At 41.0% G+C, this 22,412-nt stretch overlaps 1 protein-coding gene across 1 annotated transcript in view; it reads right to left on the bottom strand.

Moving 5' to 3' along the window:
- Positions 1 to 22,090, bottom strand: part of LOC124126093 (pendrin-like) — a 39,713-nt gene extending 17,623 nt beyond the window's left edge. Inside the window, exon 1 of the mRNA XM_046489516.2 lies at positions 21,946 to 22,090. Coding sequence (XP_046345472.2) covers positions 21,946 to 21,987 — 42 coding nt within the window. The 5' untranslated portion in view covers positions 21,988 to 22,090. The remainder of the gene's footprint in view (positions 1 to 21,945) is intronic.
- Between the last annotated feature and the right edge of the window lie 322 nt (positions 22,091 to 22,412).

The following is a 22,412-nucleotide window of genomic DNA, read 5'->3' as shown; positions in this document are numbered from 1 at the left end:
CCGTTTAAGGATACCCTCGCTACAACCCATCCCAGAGAAAAAAACAACGAAAAAAACATCCAAACTATCGTAGTGACAATCTACAGCAATCTATTAATTTACCTTAGTATCTACTTGACACATCTTTACAATCACCTTTCAACGATCGGCCAATTGATCAGTGATGACAAAGGCTTGAAATAGCCACAGGTTAATTAACAACTTCGGAAATATCTCCCGACACGTGTCGTGTCGTGTCGGCCATTTTGACGTTTTGTACTTGATGTAAATGTATTACGACGCTCTGTCATTGTAATTGATTTAGTGAGGTAATTCTCATCTAATGAGGGTATTGTTTGGAATATATTTCTTGTAAACATACTAAAACATGGGGGGGGGGGGGGGGGGGGGGGGGACTATTTTATTCCGGGATGGCCTATTAAAGTTAGCAGTAAGTCAAGGCACCATGCGTGTATATGATCTGTTATTATATGTGTTTAAATTACGGTTTGGGGCGTTAATAAAATACACTGACGCACTATTCAAATCAATTGGATAATTGAATATGCTTTCTTTTACATATTACATAACAGCCTTGCACAACATTTGAACAGTTGCAGTAACACACTACGGTAATCGCATTAAACACCATTTTAAACTGTACAGTATTTCAGTATTTCAGTTATATCACGGTGTACAGACTGATGTGGGATTAAAATCCGAATTGGTTCAGGCCATCCATCGGGAAAAGGTGAGCGTATCCTGCCACACAAGTGGCACCCGTCACAAACACATGCAAGGACAAGTCAATTGTTCACCTGAACAAAGCACGGAAACTCCCATTGATGCCCGTCCTCACTTTTACCGAGCATGTAAATTATATTGTCCGTCAAAAACATGGACGAGTATAAACAATATGTTCATTCACGTAATACATGTCATACATTTTGACAAAATGTATTGACTCGGAGCATTATTGTTAATCACAGCGTATAGACTCGGCATGCAGTTGAACACATCACCCATCCCATTATTGATAATCCTTCTTGAAGATCTATGAAATCAGAAGCTGCAACACTTTATCTTTTAATTGGCATGTCAGACTTCTATTTCATAACTCAGTTTTATTTGCACGGATCATGGAAGGGACATTGTCGCGTTGTCGCATTGTCGCATTGACGCCCTTACAAAAACAAGTAAAACGTGTCAAAATTAACAAAAGCGCGACAATTGGCCATTTGTCGCATTGTCGCGTGTTTGCATTGTCGCTCTTTGAATAATCCTTTTCTTTATTTTACAAAAGGGCGACGATGCCGTAACGCGACATTTTCAAGGTCAAAATATGTCTCATTGTCGCATTGTCGCCCCATCACAAATGTGTAAAAAAGGCGTAAAGTTTAGTTAATGCTACAGTTAGGAAGCGGTAACCAAGCTACATCTGTCGTAGAAGTTCAACCTGATACATGTAAGTCTTGAAATGAAAACACAAGTCCGTCCGCGAGTCCATAACGTTTTATTGTGAGCTCTTCTCTAAAAGTGCTTAGTGTTCGACTCCCAGTTCCAAACACGTAGTACCTCATCAACAATCCACATACCTCTAGTGCAGTGGTCTTCCGGAAGATCTTACTCTTGACCGCATTAGACAACTGACGAGTGCACGCCTGACCTGTGACCTCGTTGCAACCCTCATGAGGTGTTTGCCGAAGGGAGAGGGGTAGGAAATGTGTGCTCCAGCCCAGCGCAGAGCTCGCGACACACTGTATACTGCATGTTGTATACAGTATATTGCAGATGATATACTGTATACTGCATGTGATACTTATTAGCGGAAATGTTACAACTTTCAAGATTCAAGATTCAATTTGCATTTATTTCATATACAACAGACCGCCGTTATATATCACTGGAATACTGCTGAGAGCGGCGTTAAAACAATTTGTTTTCATATTGGAGCGCTGCATTCATTTAAAATAGAACCGTAAACATATGTAGTACCAACTCACTCACTCTGTTTCGAATAATCAGGAGAAAATATATTATTAACCAGGTCTTTGGGAAGAGATATCAGATTTTTATAAGCAGTCACATAGGGATGATAAAGGACCCCTCGCTGATTAGGTTCTTGTTTACTTAAGAGCAGAGTTGGCCATGTTAGATGATATAACCAAAATCCAGGAGCTCCGGCGGGGGGCAATCTGGTCTTGTTAGTGTATGGTATGAGCTGTGGCGTTGACCCAAGAGAATAATGTAAAAAATGAGACCAACTCAAATCTATAACGATTGGGAAAGTCTAGATTTCCACAGCCCTAGCCTGAAATTAAGAATTGGTCTAGGCTCCATTTTAATTGTATTATGTTCATTTTGTAGACATGGATGGACCAACCAGGAGAGAAATTGATGGAATATTAATATCACATGTTACCACTGATCCAGTTAAATTCATCACACAATAATATATTAGTATTTGACATTACGGCATTTGATTATTAGGGCATGATCATGTACATGTTCACTGTAGTAATGTAAACACCAGTCAACTTGATTATAATTTTTATTATAGTGTAGCGCGGTATCAACGATTACTTTATGATATCCTCACTTGTCATCGATGTATTAACATCGAACAATGGACGACAATTCGAAATTCTTATAAATAGCTTCAATAGGGACAGCGCCGGTGTCAGTACAATTTTCCTAGTTAAAAATATGTCTCTACAAAATATAATCTGAAGCAGACAAGAACAATATTTTTTTTATTAATGCTTACTTTCATGGATAGAATTGAGGCAATCTAGACTTGCCAAATCGTTCTAGACTTGAGCTGGATTCCTTTTAAATTTATTCTCTATGGTCTGGGAGACGAACGGGCGTCAGTATCGCATGGGGAACTGGGACAGCCTGAATCAGTGTAATCGGATATGTTGTGGAGTTTCGGTTTGGGGCTGTTTGCTGAATAGAACAAGGGCTCACGAACAAGGGCACAATGTAGAGATTAAATCATTACCACCTCTCTTTATATCAGATATGTTATTGTGATTTGAAATCTCTTTTGGATAATTGCGAGTTATGTATACTCTGTATTCTTTCGTCATGGTAGCATATATATTTTCTATGTTGCGTTTAGAATTATCCACAAATAATGATAACTACAATGTAAACCTCTCTTTGGAGATATACAATAATACTACTGAAGGGCATATCTGAAAATAGGACTTATCGACAAATATTTCTTTCTTAAATACTACCCGTTACAGGCATTCTGATCATTATATTATACTTTGTACAGTTTAAAAGTCAAATAATGGCAAATTGTGTATCTTTCTACATTTTGAATTAATTATAATTTCTGCAATAAAACCTTAGCATCAGATAGTGACATAAACGAATATGATCTATACTGTGATAAATGAATTATCAATTTCGTATTATGAATTAGATAAACAGAAATATGATAGTAAAACAATTTATTTTAATCTGTTCGTGTGAGTAGGTAACGAGAGATCTAGGCAACTCATGAACGTAGCCATTTGTGAAAAATGAAATATTAAAAGTTTAGGGGGTTGAACATGTACATTGAATGACAGGGAAGAAAGCAACGCAATAATTAAATTAACACGTCCCATTTTAATTCTGGAAACCCAAAAGTCTACGGTCTTATCCTAGTCTCGGTCAAAGGTATTTACGAAAATAAGCATGCTGTTTTCATGGGAACATACTAAGGAAGAAAAAATGAAAAAAGAAGAAGTTCAAAAACTCAATATTTACACCATCTCGCCCATGGGCGAGAATATTTTCCTTTACTCAAAACTCATGTTTTTGTTTCGCAAATATTTAACTTGTATTCTATCAAGTATCATACACAAAATTTAACTCATTTTAACTTAATTCAACCATTTTATAGCGATATTGAAATAGTTCGCCCATGGGCGAGAAAGGGTTTGGCGGGCAGGCCCATCGGCGAGATGGTGTAAATATTGAGTTTTTGAACTTCTTTATTTTACATTTTTTCTTCCTTAGTATGTTCCCATGAAAACAGCATGCTTATTTTCGTAAATTCCTTTGACCGAGACTAGGATAAGACCGTAGAGTTTCTGGACTTTTGGGTTTCCAGAATTAAAATGGGACGTGTTAATTATGAATCAAATTATTTTATAAATATAACTGAATATATAGAAATATAAGTTTAATTTCTCATTGTTGGAAGGTGTTTAATAATAGATTTTGTTTGTTTGTTGTTTAACGCCGCACTCAGCAATATACCAGCTATATGACGGTGGTTCGTAAATATTCCAGTCTGGACCAGACAATCCAGTTATCATCACCAAGAGCACCGATCTACGCAATTGGGATACGATGACATGCATCAACCAAGTCAGCGAGCCTAACCACCCGATCATGTTAGTCGCCTTCGAACAAGCATGGGTTGTTGAAGGCCTATTCTAACCCGGATCTTCACGGGTAGTGTTTTAATAATAAGGTACAATGAAATTCTGTATATGTCCATAATAAGTGTGTATAAGTGAATGGATAATATATCCATACACGCAATAAAATGGCTGCATATGGTTCTTTGATGAACCCTTTTACAAGTCTATATTTCAAGGCATATATTTGATATTCATAATAACTCCACAATAGCTACACAATGGCGACAAAACGGTACCATCATAGATATCTATATAATTACTTTTAATTTAAATCATGTATCTAAAAAGTAAATTAGAAGGACTAAAAAATATACACTTCCGACATTTTTCGGGGGGGTTTTCGTTTGGAGAGAGGAGGAGTGACAGTAGTGACTGGTATCTGATGGGTGCAAACAGGTGGCGAATGGCTGTCTCAGATGGCTCTAATTTCGTAGCTCTAAAGATCATGACGGCGATACAGACCGTGATGCAGCTTGTCTCACAGTCCCTGAACCAAATTATTTTCCCTTCCGCCCAGGCCTTACTGCAATGCTATAGCCCCAAATGAATCAAGCCTAGATGTTCAACGGGTTTAGGCTGAAATTTCCATCTCACTTGGGCTCCTTTTAAATTTAAATATAGTTTCTCGTTTTAACCAAAATAATATATTTTCAGAGACTAAGCGTTTGTCTAACCGTGAAGTACAACTATCCAAAAGATCCCATGCATGTCTATATTTCTTCAGACAGCCTGTCCATGTTCCTATCTATATGTATCAAAAGACAAATGAATTAAATATTACAGCACTGGTGAATAGGTTATATGCGCATGTAAGCGTCGATCTCCAATATCCTTTGCGCAAAATACATATATACTGATGAATTAACGTAGTAATACTACGCAAATATATGCCCAGATGTAGACCTAAGTTTCATCTCGTGATCTTTATTCGTGCATTTAGCTCTTTTTCTACATTAGATTATGGGGTGTTACATCACACCAGAAAGCCAGGTCCAAATTCAAGTCATAATTTCATGGTCCGTCTTGTATGTTGGAAACCAATATCGCAACATGGCTGAATATTGCTAAACGTGGTATTTACCCGATTACTCACATAATTATTCCATTTTCTTCGTGCACGTTCTACAATCATCTACGATCACTATCTATAAGGAGGTATATCTATATTCATCCAAATGTACATACATATGTATTGAGCAAGTCCCACATTCTTCCTTAAAAGATAAATGCTAAGCATTTCCTCTGTATGTATCTATATATGTAAAAATCGTTTTTATGATTACAGTGATTTTTGCAAGGCTAGTCTCATATATGTCATGACGCATTTGAGGCCAGGGTTCTTCTATACTCGCATTAATGTGCTGAATTATTATTGCGTTAATTTCATGATTTACAGTATTCATGAAGAACATTTCACGTTGGACCAACAGAGGGAAATATGACTATCGACTATTTTTTTTATATTTAGCTAGCTCAAACGATCTATTGGTTTGATTTATTGTTATGGTATCCACAAAATAAGTGGGACCCGGTTTTTTCCGTTTTTGTTGTTCTTTGTGTAACGCCGCACGTAGCAATATTCAAGTTATATGACGGTTGTCTGTAAATAATCGAGTGTGGACCAGACAATCCAGTGATTGATATCACGACCACCGATCCACGCAATTGAGATACGATGACATGCATCAACCAAGTCAGCGAGCCTGACCACCCGATCCCTTTAGTCGCCTTTTACGACAAGCATAGTCGCCTACAACGGCAAGCATGGGTTGCTGTAAATCTATTCTTAACCGGATCTTCAAAGATCTAGTGGGATTCAACTGATATGTTAAGATGAAATAAAACTGAATTATATGTGCTGTTTACATATCAAAGTTTGCCAAATTGTTACAAAATGTTTGGTCACAGCAAGGCTACGTATTCACAACTTATTGTGGTAGGCACAGTATAACTCATGAGTCTGGACTGAGGGAGGGCCGTATTCCTCCTTGTGGGTCACCTGCTTGGCAATTTGGGATTGGAAAACTGAAGGGGTTGAGGGCAGTTAAGTTGACGGTACAGACAGATAACAGGAATCATTTTACAAATGTGAAACCTCATTCCACAAAGGAAGAGGCGAAAGCTGAAACTAGGTGAGATTTACAGAACAAAGGCAGTTATTTCTTGTTTATTACTGACTCTCGAGGATACATTTAATAAAAATTCGTGTGTGCGACACGGCCATCAGTCACTAAATTTGGGTCACAATCTTTCTGTCTTCTTTAATTTGTCATCTGAAATACCATCCCTTCGTGTATTTCAGCTTCCTGCTCAAGTTACCAAACACATCCTGTTTACGTACACCTGCAAGAAATATATTACGCCGAGGAGAATTTACGATTATACGTTGATACGTCTAACTGCTGGCCTGGTACGCAATGTCATATTTCTTATCGCCAGGGATCACAGGTGTGATACCAATCTCCCTCAAGGAGACGTCTGATTAAACTCTTTGCTTCGTCAATGCTTCGTCTAGCCCAAACCGGTAACTGGTACCACTGGCAACGATACAATGGCGTACAAAGACTAACAATGAGTCAAGCATCCGTCACTCGATTTCCATTTTGATTGATTGTTTGATTGATAGATTGATACATTGATACATTGATACATTGTGCGTGAGTGAGTGAGTGAGTGCCTGTTTCACTGGTATGTCCGGATCTGTGTACGGGTCACCGGCTTAGCGTCACCGATCTAGATATATCTATGCAGGAATAGGTCATCCATGCGGATAGCGTAATCTCGATTAATGTATTCAGGAACCTTTCGTGAACAACATTTATTGAAAATGCTACCGAAGAATCAAACAACTTTAAGATTTGGCTTCTGTGGTGGAATCATTCTAATATTTCACATAACCGTTAACGTACTTCTAGAATGTAAGTAGTTGTGTGCAGGACTTTGGTACCGCGCCTGGCTTCTGATTGGTCGAGAGGGTCACGTGACCTCTGATGACGTCACTTCCAGTTTCGGTTTGCGCAGGGCATTGTGGGTCCTGCGTGCGCATCCAAGATGGCGGCACTTTCAAGATGGCGTCACATCCGTTTCCGGTGGCGTGCGCATCCAAGATGGCGGCACATCCGTTTCCGGTGGCGTACGCATCCAAGATGGCGTCACATCCGTTTCCGGTGGCGTGCGCATCCAAGATGGCGGCATATCCGTTTCCGGTGGCGTGCGCACCTCCAAGAGGGCGTCACATCCGTTTCCGGGGAACGATTGTCCTTGTGCTACAATACGCCCGCCTTGTGGAACAAAACCTTACATTTCAAAGTTTACAATCACATCATCATAGTCGATGACGTCATTTGTGGAATGTTGTAGCAAGATCTTTCGCCGATGTGGTGTCAACCTAGCAACAAAGTGGCTTGGTTATCGACTGTGTATGATAACTTTGATAAACTCGTCTCAGTGATCTATCATCTCCACACGCCATCGACACCCACCCTGCTTGCTTTGCCAACACAAACAACAACAATCCAAAACAAAGAACCCACACCCTCCCCCTCGTCCTCTTGGAGGCACACGCCTACGCGTGACACCACCATTGTAGGTCTCAAAATAAAAATAAAATAAATATATTGGTATGTATGGTGGTGTACACGAGTCAAACACCAAACATGTTGTTGCAAAATCCTTCGCCGATTTGACGTCAACCTAGCAACAAAGTGGCAGAGTCGTCGACTGTGTATGATAAGCTCGTCTCAGTGAGCTATCATCTCCACATGCCATCGCCACACCCCCACCAAAACAAAGAACCCTCCTCCCTTCCCACCCCCTCCTCCCTTCACCACCACCGCCTTTTCTATTTTTAGAACAACAAAAGAACAACAAAAAACTCTATTCTTGTTCACCTTTAACGACGGCTTCTCTGGGTTTTTCCCCTCCCTCCTCCCCGGAAACGGATGTGCCGCCCTCTTGGAAGTGCGCACGCCACCGGAAACGGATGTGCCGCCATCTTGGATGCGCACGCCACCGGAAACGGATGTGCCGTCATCTTGGATGTACACGCCACCGGAAACGGGTGTGACGCCATGTTGGATGCTCACGCCACCGGAAACGGATGTGCCGCAATCTTGTATGCGCGCGCAGGACCCACAATGCCCTGCGCAAACCAAAACCGGAAGTGAGGTCACGTGACCCTCTCGACCAATCAGAAGCCAGGAGCGGTACCAAAGTCCTGCACACAACTACTAATGTTGTCACGCCATTCATTCAGACAGATCTCGAAGATATGTTAATATCTATGCGAGGACAGCGGATTAGATAGCGCGAGGCCGGTTCACAATCCGTAAAAGCCTGTGATATGCCATGAATGGCCCATTGCATCTCCTGTACAAAGACTTTTTTTTGTACGTGTTGTCACAGAGCCACAAACTTAGGTCAATGGATCAGATAAAAGCAGGACTGCTGGAATCGGTTGAGGTGAACTTCCCATGACATAAACTCCTACTTGACAACCGCTTTAAGAAAGTGCCGCCATTCATGTAGACAGCCCTGTGGATGAATGAACGACCTAGCGAAGCCAGTAGCGCCACCTAGTGAGATATAATGGAAGAAGACCAACCGAGAGTTGAATCTTGACATACTCCGGTGCCATCTGCAGAACCTTTGTTAGCAAGAGAATCGAACTTGGACTTTCGGCACGAGGAGCGAACGCTTTTACCACTAGGCAACGCCAGCGGCCTAATGTGTTTTCATTTTTCAAATGTTAAAGTTTGCAATCACAGATAATATTTATCACCACTGTAAAATGCAAGGATATCAGCATATCATCACCATCACCATCATCATCATCATCATCACCATCATCATCGCCGTCACCATCATTATCATCACCACCACCAGCAGCATCAGCATCGCCACCGGTATCGTTATCACAGGTATATACGGTACTCCACACAGAGATTAACGAAGGGCATCTATTTGATCAGGGGTTAGTTAAATATCTATAACAGTTGTGTGTCAGTACATCCAGTTTCTGTCAGTGCAGAAAAATACCAAGTCGGTCAGCTGTGAACACGGTTCTTCAGCATCGGACATCAGCTGTCCTTGACACGCACATTTCAGCGCATTTGAATGGATTTAACAACAAGTAAGGTCATCTTGAGCGGGACGGTTTTCGTAGGCAATAGATGGATTAGCATATGAACTATGATTCTCTTTAGGTAGAAAAAGATTCACGATGTTCGACCTGGTAGAAGTGTGTAATCAAACCGCACAGCATTGGTCTTTGATTGACTGTGGCGTCAAAACAAACTCATTCATGAACTTGATCTGAATGTTCATCTTAATTGTTATGGATAGTCACGGAGCCGTGATCCAGAGAACAGGGTGTCATTAGATAAAAATGAAGTAATAATAGGATTACCAGAAAAACGGGGTATAACACCCAAGCCAATAACCTCCCCTCAGGAACACAGTACAAGATTGAAAACTGCCCCATAAGTATGTATGACAGGCTAGTCGGGTATTGCTACTTGTATATGTGAAAACAAAGTTATTAAAATTAATAGCAAAACTGTAATAATAAACGTGTATAAGTGTTATATCGTCACTGCAAAACTAATGAGTATTGTCTTGAGTATCAACATTCAAATACGTGATATCTGTATTAGCGATATTGTCTACGTTCCACCGTGAGTAAGCGTTAGCCTTACTATCTCGTAGTATAAATGTTGCAAGAAATTGTATTTCTTAAGACATCACGATACAGTTTTTTACGATGCATCACGTCTGCACCAGCGCTTGATAACAGCCTTGTGTTTGGGTGTTTCAGTAGTTTAAATTGCTGTTCTTGATGTTGTTGAATAAACTTTGATACTATGAACAATATAAGGTTATATGAGAGTATGACTTTAGAATGGTAACATGCGTTAATGTATATCTGATATACAGACAAGGCTGTTATCAAGCGCTGGTGCAGACGTGATGCATCGTAAAAAACTATATATATAATAGGATGACATAAATAGAACAATGAGTAGTACGTCCAGATTAGTGTATAGGCAACATTTAAAAGTAGATGAAAGAACACAATCGTCCGGAATCCAATGTATAATTCTGGTGCACTTCCATGTGACTATATAGCATACAATAAGCTTTCGGGTCCCGTTTGGGTCGGTTTGGGTGGCAGCTTAGATATCCATAGAGTAGGTTCATCTCGGAATCTCCCATATAACTGGGGCTCCTCTTCAATTTAAATGGAGTTACTTGTTTCTTTCAAAACTATACAGTTTTAGAGACTAAGCATTAGTCTGAATAGATATCACCAGTTTGGAATTTGAAACTAATCTGTTTACAGTAACAGAACACTGTTTAAGTGTCATGTACAAATGAGAAAGTGGAATCCCGTCAATTAGGCGGACGAACCTTAAAACTATTAACAAACATTAAAATAAGCAATATCGGGAAAATGTATATGCATATACTATCTGGCAATAAACACCAAGATCACCTTCTACAAAAATAAGTTTTAAAAGCCGGTTGATATTCTTTTGCGTATTTGACGAGTATATAACTTTCGTAAGTATAAATCCTTTTCCTATACTGAGCCTTGCGCTTTCCTAATTATTTTGACTAAAATTATTACCGTTATCATTGTATTTGTTAATGGGAAATACGCGCCGATCAAGTACGTGCCATAAATTAAAGCGACATTGTACGATTCCGAATTTCTTCACGAGACTGTGTTTATGAATCACTATCAAATAGTGGTGACATATAGTGGAAACAATACGCGAAATCGCGCATGCACAGAACGGAAAATTTGGGCAAGGCATTAAGCAATCCGCATGCGCAGAACGATTGATTTAAGTACTTCCGCTAAGCGCTTCGAGTACAGCGTCAAACTCGGGCCTGTAATCTAACACGCGAGAACTGACCAATGAAATCTGAGAAGAAGGAATACCGGTAGACGCTGTTGCTTGATTGACAATGCCAATCAAGAAAGGGAGGAGCTTGATGATATCGTTCTCTCCCAGTAAATTCCGATGTCAAATAACGACGTTATTTGGACGGAAAAACGATGGTTTGAAAGCGTCCAAATAACGTCCTTTTTCCGTCCAATGACCATATACGGAAAAAAACGACGTTTTCGTGTTTGCAGTGCGATTCAGCCGTTTCCAGCCGAATTCGTCCCGATTCTCCCGTTCGCAATCCGAATCTGATCCGATTTGTCTCTTCAGCATGGTAAAAAAAGACCGAATCTGCCCCGACAGCGTCCCGATTCTCCCGAAAGCGATCCGACAGTGATCAGACAGTGACCGGACAGTGAATCGACAAAGACGGTTCGCATTCGGTAAGATCTGGACGCAATCTAGACTCAATCGACAAGAAACGGCATAAAACAATTCATGCCCATTCATCACGACAGTGTCAAGATCCACAGGACACCCCCCAGAGAACACAGGACATTGTTACGATTTTGATCCGATACAGCAGAATCTGTCGCGACAAAGTCACGATTGTAATCCGACAAGACAAAAATCGGCTGAGTTTCCCTAATGTTACGGGACGCACCATACTGTCGGGATTGCTTGGCCGACCTCTCTGGACCTTTCTCGATCCGTAGGACTCTGTTACGAACGTACACGACTGCGTTCAGACAATGATAGGACATTCCAGATCATTGAGGATAGTAATCCGACTTTTTTACTTTTCGTGTCGTAGCGCTGTCTGATCTCTTTGAACCTGGCCTAAGTGCAATTATCTTGAACGCGACGTTAAACCCTATTTCTCATCACTTCATCACTTTTGCATTGCCGAAGTTAAACCTGTTACAGTGTACAGTAGTAATTACGTCGAAATCAACATCACATTCGAATGAATGATTTACTATGATAAACAACAGAAAAATGTGTATCATTGTATCAGTACGCCGTAAGTGTGGGAGAGTAGGGTTTTACACCACTTTCAGAAGTGGGCTATACTTATTTTACCCATGTCGGGAATCAAACCCCGGCATGACGAGCGAACACTTTAACCACCACCACACCACCCCCATATATAGAAATACTCCTGTGAAGATCCGGGGTAGAAAAGGTCTTCAGCAACCCATGCTTACCGTAAAAGGCGACTATGCTTGTCGTAGGAGGCGACTAACGGGATCGGGTGGTATGGCTCGCTGACTTGGTTGATGCTTGTCATCGATCCCAATTGCGTGGATCGATGCTCATGATGTCAATCAACTTAAGTTTACAGTGTTTCGGCGACTGTTTTCATCCTAATAACGTTGCCGTAAAAGGCGACTATGTTTGTCGTAATAATGGAACGCATTGTTGGTTACCTAGAAAACATGTTAAGTGATGCTTTGTGATCCCTTCATTGTCTACTCCACGTGAAACTATATTTATGAATCAAGGATAAGTCAGTTAATAATTCATAATTTAATCTTGAGGCCTTATTTAGACAGTAACAGTTTACTTACGAGATGACCCGTGGAGAACCGGGTAGAATAGGTATTCAACAACCCATTCTTGCCGTAAAAGGTGACTATGTCGTAAGATACGACTAACGGGATCGGGTGGTCAGGCTCGCTGACTTGGTTGATGCTTGTCATCGTATCCCAATTGCGTGGATCGATGCTGATGATGTCAATCAATCACTGGATTGTCTGGTCCAGACTCGATTATTTACAGACCGCCGGCATATAGCTGGAATATTGCTGAGTGCGGCGTTAAACAACAAACAAACAACCAGCCAACCAACCTATATAGAATTAAGTGTTAACACTAGTCCATTATCAGCCCCATGTTAACAATAAATAAAGAATAAATATTAACGTCCCATGCAAATGTAGGGATCGGGAGATTTGGGGCGCCCTTGAGTGTTGAAGTAATGTATTGGCTGAAAGTAAAATATAATCTTTTCTTTCCACCCATTCGCTGCTTGAGTATTATATATATCGTCCGCTCTACAAAAACCGTTAAAGAATTTTCCGACTCAGAAGATAATCGTCGCTGCAATTTATGGTCAGAGTATTTAAATGAGCACCTTTTTGCCCCATTTGTTTTGTCCACTCTTTAAAGTTCTCAACACCGATATCGCAGCCGTTGCATTTCGAATATGGTGTATTTAGACAATCATTTACGAGTGACGTGGAATGACGGATTATCTGTTCCAAGTGAATTTCATTTTGTAAGTCACAAGCCTTTGCGAGTGACTTACAAAATTAAATTCACGAGGTACAGATAATCTGTCATTACTCGTCACGAGTAGTTCATTCTTTTTATGGGGGCGGTCGGGTAGCTTCGTGGTTAAAGCGTTCGCTCGTCACGCTGAAGACCCGGGTTCGATTCCCGACATGGGTACAATGTGTGAAGCCCATTTCTGGTGTCCCCAGAACCACCGACATTCACCCTTATAAGAGAGACTAACTCACATTTTCACATATTCATACGCGTGTGAAACGGCTTCAAATTCCTGGAATTTCACCGAAGCACAACCCAACTACATTATGATCCCACGACAGTAAACTAGTTCAATTGAAACGTATCTATATCTGGGACTATTCAACCAAATATTACGTCATTACGTCATATTTTTCATTTATTCTGAACATTGAGTAATTCACAGAAGGTAACGCAGGATATCTAACAAATTGTCAAACACGTGCAGTTTTCGTTAACCCCACCCATTCACCAGTTCAGCGGTCGTCACTGCGCGGAGACCAGGCTTACATCACTGCAGAATGGAAATGTAAAAAAACTTGCGATTTCTACAGTGTTAATTCCAACAAATTGCATAAAATGATCCTCTAACAAGTGAAGTTTATTCAACAAACATGTTTATGTGAACAAATGGGGTTTTTTTATACAACAGTCAATGTCAAATATAAACTTTGGAAGGTGGGCAACCCTGACCTCAAAGTGAACAGTGTTTTTGCAGCACGAGTGAGTGAGTGAGTGAGTACGGTTTTACGCCGCTTTTAGCAATATTCCAGCAATATCACGGCGGGGGACACCAGAAATGGGCTTCACACATTGTACCCATGTCGGGAATCGAACCCGGGTCTTCGGCGTGACGAGCGAACGCTTTAACCACTAGGCTACCCGACCGCCCTTTTGCAGCACCAACTTACGGAACGAACTTCCAGTAACTGCGCACAAGTGCGTGAAAACCAAGACAACGATCTGTTTCGGGAACCAGAGTTTACAGTAGTGTACACTTATTATGAATCGAATGAAGTATCTACGATACGGCGACGTTTGGAAGGAGTGTGTTCAACGGCAGACTGGACATGTCACAAGTGCCCCTTGTTTAGTTTTGCCCACAGCAAGTTTCTCCAGATTTGGGACACCCTCTGTTGTTTGATGCCAAATAAAACGGAACATCCCTTCCAGAAAAAGTTGCTTGGTTTCAAATCTCGGTACATCTTATATACAGTGACCGGGGCACATGCGAGATCATCGGGTTGGCCCAGGCTCTCGGCGTGACACCACGAACACCCGTGGGGACGACACCAGTAAGGGTTTTTGGTTTGCCACATACTCGTGATTCTCGGAATCTCGTTTCTCTGTGAACCTCCCAAAGAGACAACCCAAACCGCTTTAAACGCCCCCAGCATGCATGCGCCTTTCTCTGCTGTGCATGCTCGGTGTTGTTACTGTAAGTAGATCGAACGTTCGTTCTGTGGGCTACTGACACACTTTCCATGTTGTACAGGGTGATACCCCGATACGACTATCTTCTCCGTCCCATCGGGGCACTGCTTGTCAACAGTCCGTATCAGCAACCTTGACCGAAGTGTCATGTGGAACTAAGAACACTGTCTACTTCCAGACCTTCTCCCCGAGGCACGTGTGTCCACTAGCCTGCATCTAAGTCACGTTGAACAATGATATAGGCTAATGGACACACTTGCCTCGTGAAGATGCTTTCAGACAGAAAATTTCATTCCCGTGTTTAATGGAACATTGTTTAAATGACTAAAAAAAATTGTATACAAGAACAATATAAAACACTAGAGACCCGTACCACAAAGCGATCTTAGCGCTACGACTACCGTAAGCCGATGTTAAAGTATGGGAGTTACGATCATCTTAGCGCTAAGATCGCTTTGTTCAACGAGGCCAAGGACCTTATATTTGGGCCATACATATTTGTATATTTACTTGAAATAAATACTAAACCGTCTTTGCACTTTTTATGGATACCAACAAATGTGGAATGAATTATATACCACATATTCACCGTTGATGTCATATCTCGATAAGGTGCGACAAAATGGTTGATTTAAGTCAGAAAACAGACCAGCTGCCCGAGCGTGTATTCATCATCACGTCTACATGCTGAATGAGACAGAAGTGGCCACACAGTGGTCAAGCTGGCGAACAACTCCATGTGCAGAGTAGTATCTTTTAGCTGCAAGAACCAGGAGCAGAAGGTTCGAGCCTCGATTACGTATACGATCTTAGTGTATCCATACGGTACCGACGACAACGAAATATAGCCCCACAACCTGTGTACCTTGAGTTGTCCTCCCACAATAAGCTGACACGCCGTGACGTAACCGAAATACAGTAAACTACGGTTATAACGAACACGCTTATAACGAACTAACGGATATAACGAACTTACTTTTATGGCCCCGACTATTTGCTGTATATATGCTTATAACGAACTACGGTTATAACGAACTAAAATTAGTAGTCCCCTTGAGTTCGTTATAACCGCACTTTACTGTATTGATAAATGCGGCAGTAAAACCGACTCACTCACTCACTCAATCTCTCAGAGTATATAGCTGCAAAGTCGTTGTCACCTCAGTATGATAAATCTCGGCGTTCGACGCCGCCAAAGTAGACTTAAGCCATTGGTTTCCTTACGTCTTTCTGCCCGTAAGCAATGCACCCAGAGGAACACTCTTCAAAATAGAAACATGTTGTATGTCCCTGACCATACAGACGGTTAAAACAGCAGAATATTTTAAACCAGTTGTAAAATTATAGTATATGATTCTTACTTAAGTAAGTCTGCCATTTTGAAAACTTTGAAACAGACAAAACTTGAATGTTTTCAATATTGAACGAAATCTATCATACTCTATTGTAATATCAAATTGTGATAAGGGTTGAACCTTTGGTTTGTGTAAAAGTATTCCAAGAAATCGGCGACAAACATCTTCAATCGAATGACAAATCCCTGAATTACCATGAACAGGCTGTGAAAGAGATTCTCTTCATATTTATTACAGCAGTGATAGAATACACAAAATGGGAATATCAAAATGTTTACTACTAATTGGCCTATGCAGCGTATGCAATGTTTAGGTTCGATTTTCTTGGATCTGTTTAAAGCACGATCTTCGTTCTTCTTTACATCTTAACATCAGTGACTACTTGTTTCCAGGCGGCAACGCTTGCCTCCAGCCAGCAATGAGTTTACCTCGCAGCTCATCTCTCACCGTTTGGTAGGCAGGGTCATTGGCTCTGTTCACATTCTCCTGATAATCTATGTGATGATCATATAACTCTGCACCAAACTCTATGTTCCACTGTGGCTGATATTGAGGGCTTCCTTGGAATTCTGGCCATTCTGTGTATCTATACTGGTCGGTCCTGATTGAGTATCCCATCACTCTATTTTGTCCCACTTCTCGAGGGTACTGCGAGAATGCAGCTGTTTTCCAGTTGGGATAATTAGGGTTCTTCATCAGGGGCACCATGCTCATCCCTTCCGTGCACAAATCTACTTTTGACGAGTCTTCGGGACAAAGTTGAATTGGTGGTAGTTCTGCAGCCTCTGCTAAAGTTGGGAACAGGTCTACAAATTCTGTGAGATGCTGCGATTTGACACCGTGGTCCGTTAACCCAGGAACATGAATCATCATCGGAGCATGTGTGGCCATTTCAAAGTTAGTATGCTTTTCCCATTCAGAATGCTCCCCTAGCTGCCAACCATGGTCTCCCCAGAACGATATGATAGTGTTGTTTGCTAGACCGAGTTTGTCCAGTTCAGCAATAACTCTCCCGACTTCAGAGTCAGTGTAGCTGAGGGCGCAGTAGTATGCCCGTCGCAGTTCCAGTGTCAACTCGCGAGGGAATGTGAAATTGATATAGCCAACGTCTTTAAAATGAAACTTCTTTATATCACTAAAAGCGTCGAAGTTGCTGAAGTTGTGCCAGGCAACAGGTGGCATGTCTTTAGGAACGTAATAGTTCTCTGGCTCTCTCAAAGACGAAAGGGGGTAGTAGTCGAGAAATCGCATTGGAAAGTACCAGGGTAAATGAGGCTTGTGGAATCCAACTGCTACAAAGAACGGCTGCTCACCTGACTTTGCCTTTGGCGCCACCTCCTTGAGTACCCCAATAGCATGATTGGCCAAAATTGTATCTTGCAGCGGTTCGCGCTTGACTTTGCTCTCTGGCACAGCATACCATATATCTTTCACATCTCGATATGTATCTTTAGCGTGGAAATACGGATCTGTCCAGGATATTGGGTCATCGTTACCAGACGCTGCCATCCCAGGATGGAATATCTTTCCCATCCCCATGGTCCTGTAACCGTTCTGTTTGAAGTACTGGGGCAGGGTAGTAAAATTCCCCCCTACTAGCCTGAAGTAGTGTTTTAGATCGTACACGTGCGTTGTGTCTGGGCGTCGGCTGCTGAGTAAGGCTGTCCTGGACGGAGAACATAACGCCTGGGATACATATGCTCTCTCCAAGAGCAGGCTCTTCTTGGCGAGAGCATTCAAATGAGGAGTGTGCATTTTGGGTGACACTGGGGCAGGGTACTCCTTCCCCTCATACGCTCCGATATTCGGTCTCATATCATCCGACACAAGAAAGAGGACATTCTTTCGACTGTTGCTTGGCTGGACATAGCAACAGACGAGCAGGGTCAACACCAGCCCCAGATGCATTTTGTAAGCTGAATGTTTGACAACACGGTCCTCGCTTAATGTTCCACTTCAGGACTACATTACTGGAGTTAAAATCCAAAGCGAGACATCTGAGTTTTATCCAGGATAAATGTCCGTTATCTGTCCAAACCGTATCTGTTATCACTGAACCTTCGACTGGGCGTCCTTGACCTTGATCACAGCAGTTGGCCCAGTTACTGATAATATTAATACGGCTTGTAAGTAGTGTTTTGTTTCACCCATGTGGGGATCCGAACTCCTTGAAAAAAAATTATGTTTCAGACTGTTGGAAAAACAATTGTCTATCACACAAATGACATTGTTTCAAGGGTGTTGTTTTTAATTATTCAGGCTCAGTCTTAATAAATCAGCCCCACCCCAATACCAAATGGTCGGTCCCTAAGCATGCCATAATATTCTAAAATGACATTATTGGACATTGATATTGACATTATCTCTTTTCTTTCAAAAGTGTCCATAAATGAACAAACTATATATATATATTATATTTGATAAGGCATATTAATAGTAAAACGCCCTTTGAACGGTATTCCAGTTTCTCACGGTGTGTCATTTTGCTGTGGGAGGAGAGCATAAAGTGATACAGGTGTCAAACGCTTGACACTTTGGTTGACAAACCTAGAAACATGTATAGACGAATGTGGAATTTGAACCAAAAATGTAGGTTTCTGACACACTTCGGGGAGCAACTCTGTACAGCACATCGTGGTACATCACAATAAGACGATTGGGCAACCCGTGTCCCAACAGCACCAGTAGCTGATATGGTTCTGAAGTGTTTATGATATACAACGTCAACGCCAGAAAACATTCCGTCTCGATTATCTGCACAGATTCCATTGGGCAGAAAAGGCAAAATAGTAATAAACATTATATAAATGGGTCACTGAAATCAATAATAAATGTGACACAAATCACTCATGCATATGTTGTCATCACCCCCACCACAGAGGTTAAAACACCTTTTGCATATAAGGAAGTGAGATTGTCCAAGATCCACCGGGGAAATCTCTGGATCAATCAGTCGACCTGCTTCCCTTCTTTAAGTGTGTCAGCCATGTGGAAATAGCACAATCACAATCATAGCAGCATTTCCAAGCATCTCTATTTGATAATTAGTTCTAAGGTGGAAAGGTTGCATACAGGTAGTAATATTTTCTTGAATCAAAGTAAAGACAGATCGAGAAAACCCTCTCAAAATAATCACCTAATATGCTATTCTCCACCACAGACATTCCACAGATTAAATTCCACAGATTAAATTCCACAAATGTGTCAGTTGGATAAGTGAAATTAATGAAAACAACATATGTTCTTCTACAAATGGTTGTTCCAAGGAAGTGTTTATCTTTTGATGATATTATTAATAACTGTCCAGGTTGCCTTTAATCGTGAATATCGCAGGCTAGGTAGAATTAGGATAACTGTCTAAAGTATAATCATAATACCTACAGTGACTATAAAAGGTAATACCTAAATTTGGTGGCAATCATCTTTGAATTGTGGATGAAAATTATATTATAGTTTGGGTTGTTACAATCGCACTTTTCAAGAATATTATAGAAATGGCGATACAGTTTAAAAATCACATTTATGATGTTAAGCACAAGGTGTCTATCTTTAAGGCACGAAATTCCTTGACATGTTTGTAGGTCATTCAATGGTTTGTGACATAATTATAAGAGGACAACAATTTGGTTTTCAGCTGGGGTGAAGGGGGTGGGGTAGGGGAGTTTGATTTGGGTTAGGTTCAATTAGGTTTCTTTAACATAAGCAGGTGCTCGATTATTTATTAAAATTTAAATAAAAATAATGCACTAAAATAGTCTGCAAGAAAAGGGCAGATTATTTGTCTTCAGTAATACAAGGGTTTGATACCATTCATAGGATAAACATTAATGCCAATTAATCCCCAAAATGCCAATCAGTAATGCGATAAATACCTACTGTCATGGATTTACGCCCACAAGAAGAAGATTTATCTATCGAACTTTCAAGATGGACAAGTAAAAGTAGACAAACTATAATTATCTAAACTTGTTTTGAAATAACCGTCTTCGCCCTGTGTCATTCTTCAAATTCATCTCAGAAATAGTGATGGCCTGAGCTAAAAAAAAGTCCCGTCCATATTTACAAGAATTCTATGCTAAAACTTGAGTCCTTCGTACGATTCCCAATATGTCACGATCATCTGCTAATGCATCGCCATCAAACAGCAATGACACCAGGTATTCGCGAAACACCAGCGTATCCTGCCCCTTAGCACGAATCTTCAATTTAATGGGGTTTTTAACCTGCAGCCAGCGTTCTGCAATCAATATGACGACGGTCTGTAAAAAATCGAGTCTGGACCAGACAATCCAGTGATTGATATTGTAAGCAACGATGACACGCAATCAGCGAGCTTGACAACCCGATCCATTTAATCGCTTGTTTGGACAAACATGGGTTGCTGTGACTTATATCTGACCGGGATTTCTCAAGGTTGGTATCGCATTATGACAGTATCATCTCGTATAACGTAATTGTGGGGTTTCCCCTCGATATTATAGATAGACACCATAATTGTTGCCCTTGACAATCCGTAGATCCCGCCATAGTATGTCTCATAGTCCCTGAATCATATTACTTTCTCTTCCGCTCAGTCCTTACTATTGTGATACAGCACTAATAAAAGCAAGTCTAGATTTTCCACCGGTTCACCATCTAACTGAGGCTCCTTTCCAATTCAAATGTAGCTGCCTGTGCATGTGTCTCTCAAAATTGTATATTTTAGCAGCATAATCACGCCCCCTCAACCTGCGTAGAAGTGCAAACACATATCATAACATAGACGCGGTTTGAAAATCCCATTACTTCTCAGTCATGAGTAATCCCGGAATCTGATCTACGGCATTAGATAAACCCACGTGAAGCGCCCATGTCAACTTACAATAGAATGACACTAGGGCATATCAGAACAACGTGTCAGCTCGTCGGTATAGCAGTCATTGTATTGATTTGGGAAACATGTGCTGGGTCGTAGAGAAACGCACAGCTTTAACGCTGGATCGACATGAATAGGCAATGCAGTTGCTTTTGAAGCACCAAATATACAATAGAACGCTTGTTTGGTGTGAGTTATAAAATGGGGGCAGTAAAGTGAAAAGTTGACGAAACAGCATTTTAGGGTGATTAATCTACAAAATCTAATCATTGCCGTGGTTGCACACACGTTGTCGGCATGAAGTATATACTCATGCAGATAAAATGTGCCTAACATGACAATAACAGTATGTCTGGGGCAGGGTTGTCTACTGGGTGAGTTGCTTTTCACTCAATAGCTATTAGGACATGGGCCAGATGTTTACCCTACCTCTATCACCGTGGCGATAACGTGTGCATGACATAGCAATACTACATATGAGTAAGACAGGGTTGTGCACTATGTTATTTGCTTTTCACTCCATTATTAAGGGGACAGAATCTGTACCCTACTTCTAATACCGCTACAGTACAGTGGCTACGGTGAGGCAGGGCGCGATACTATCTTGACTGGTATTAACACTGTACAAGGTGGATCGTTACGGGTCATATGTTCTTATTATGTTGTTGCGATAAGTTAAATAAACTCACCAGCAACACTTCCTGCTCGTCAATAACATTTTTCAAATCCATAGTTGCAGTCCTCACTCTCGAGATCGCATTGATAAACAGAGCTTTGCAGCAGCGTGGGCCTTGGGTTACACTGGCAGTCGAGGCTTCGTGTGGATATATCCTGAACTGCTATCTGCCCCAGTTACGAATAATAGCAGCATTGAAGCGTGCTTCATATGTACATTGTGCATTTTAGGCATGTCTTTCAAAAGATCTTTTAAAAGGTTGTACATTTTGAGGATATACGTAGAACATATTCATGTTTGTTTACAGCTGCATAGTTGCATAGTTGCATTTTCTGACATGGGTGTGGGATTAATGCAACGGTCTTATCGGTATGACCGTCTCATCAGCCGTTACGTACATATAATTTGTTTGTTCTACTGCTGCAGGGTGAGGGGCGGGGTGACGCTACAATGTGTAAATATGCCTAACAAAGTATACCT

Source organism: Haliotis rufescens, unplaced genomic scaffold (genome assembly GCF_023055435.1).
Source record: "Haliotis rufescens isolate VD_foot unplaced genomic scaffold, xgHalRufe1.0.p SCAF_6, whole genome shotgun sequence".
In the NCBI taxonomy this organism is placed as follows: Eukaryota; Metazoa; Mollusca; class Gastropoda; order Lepetellida; family Haliotidae; genus Haliotis; species Haliotis rufescens.
The sequence above is the reverse complement of the archived record's forward strand: the minus strand, read 5'-3'. Positions and strand labels throughout refer to the sequence as shown.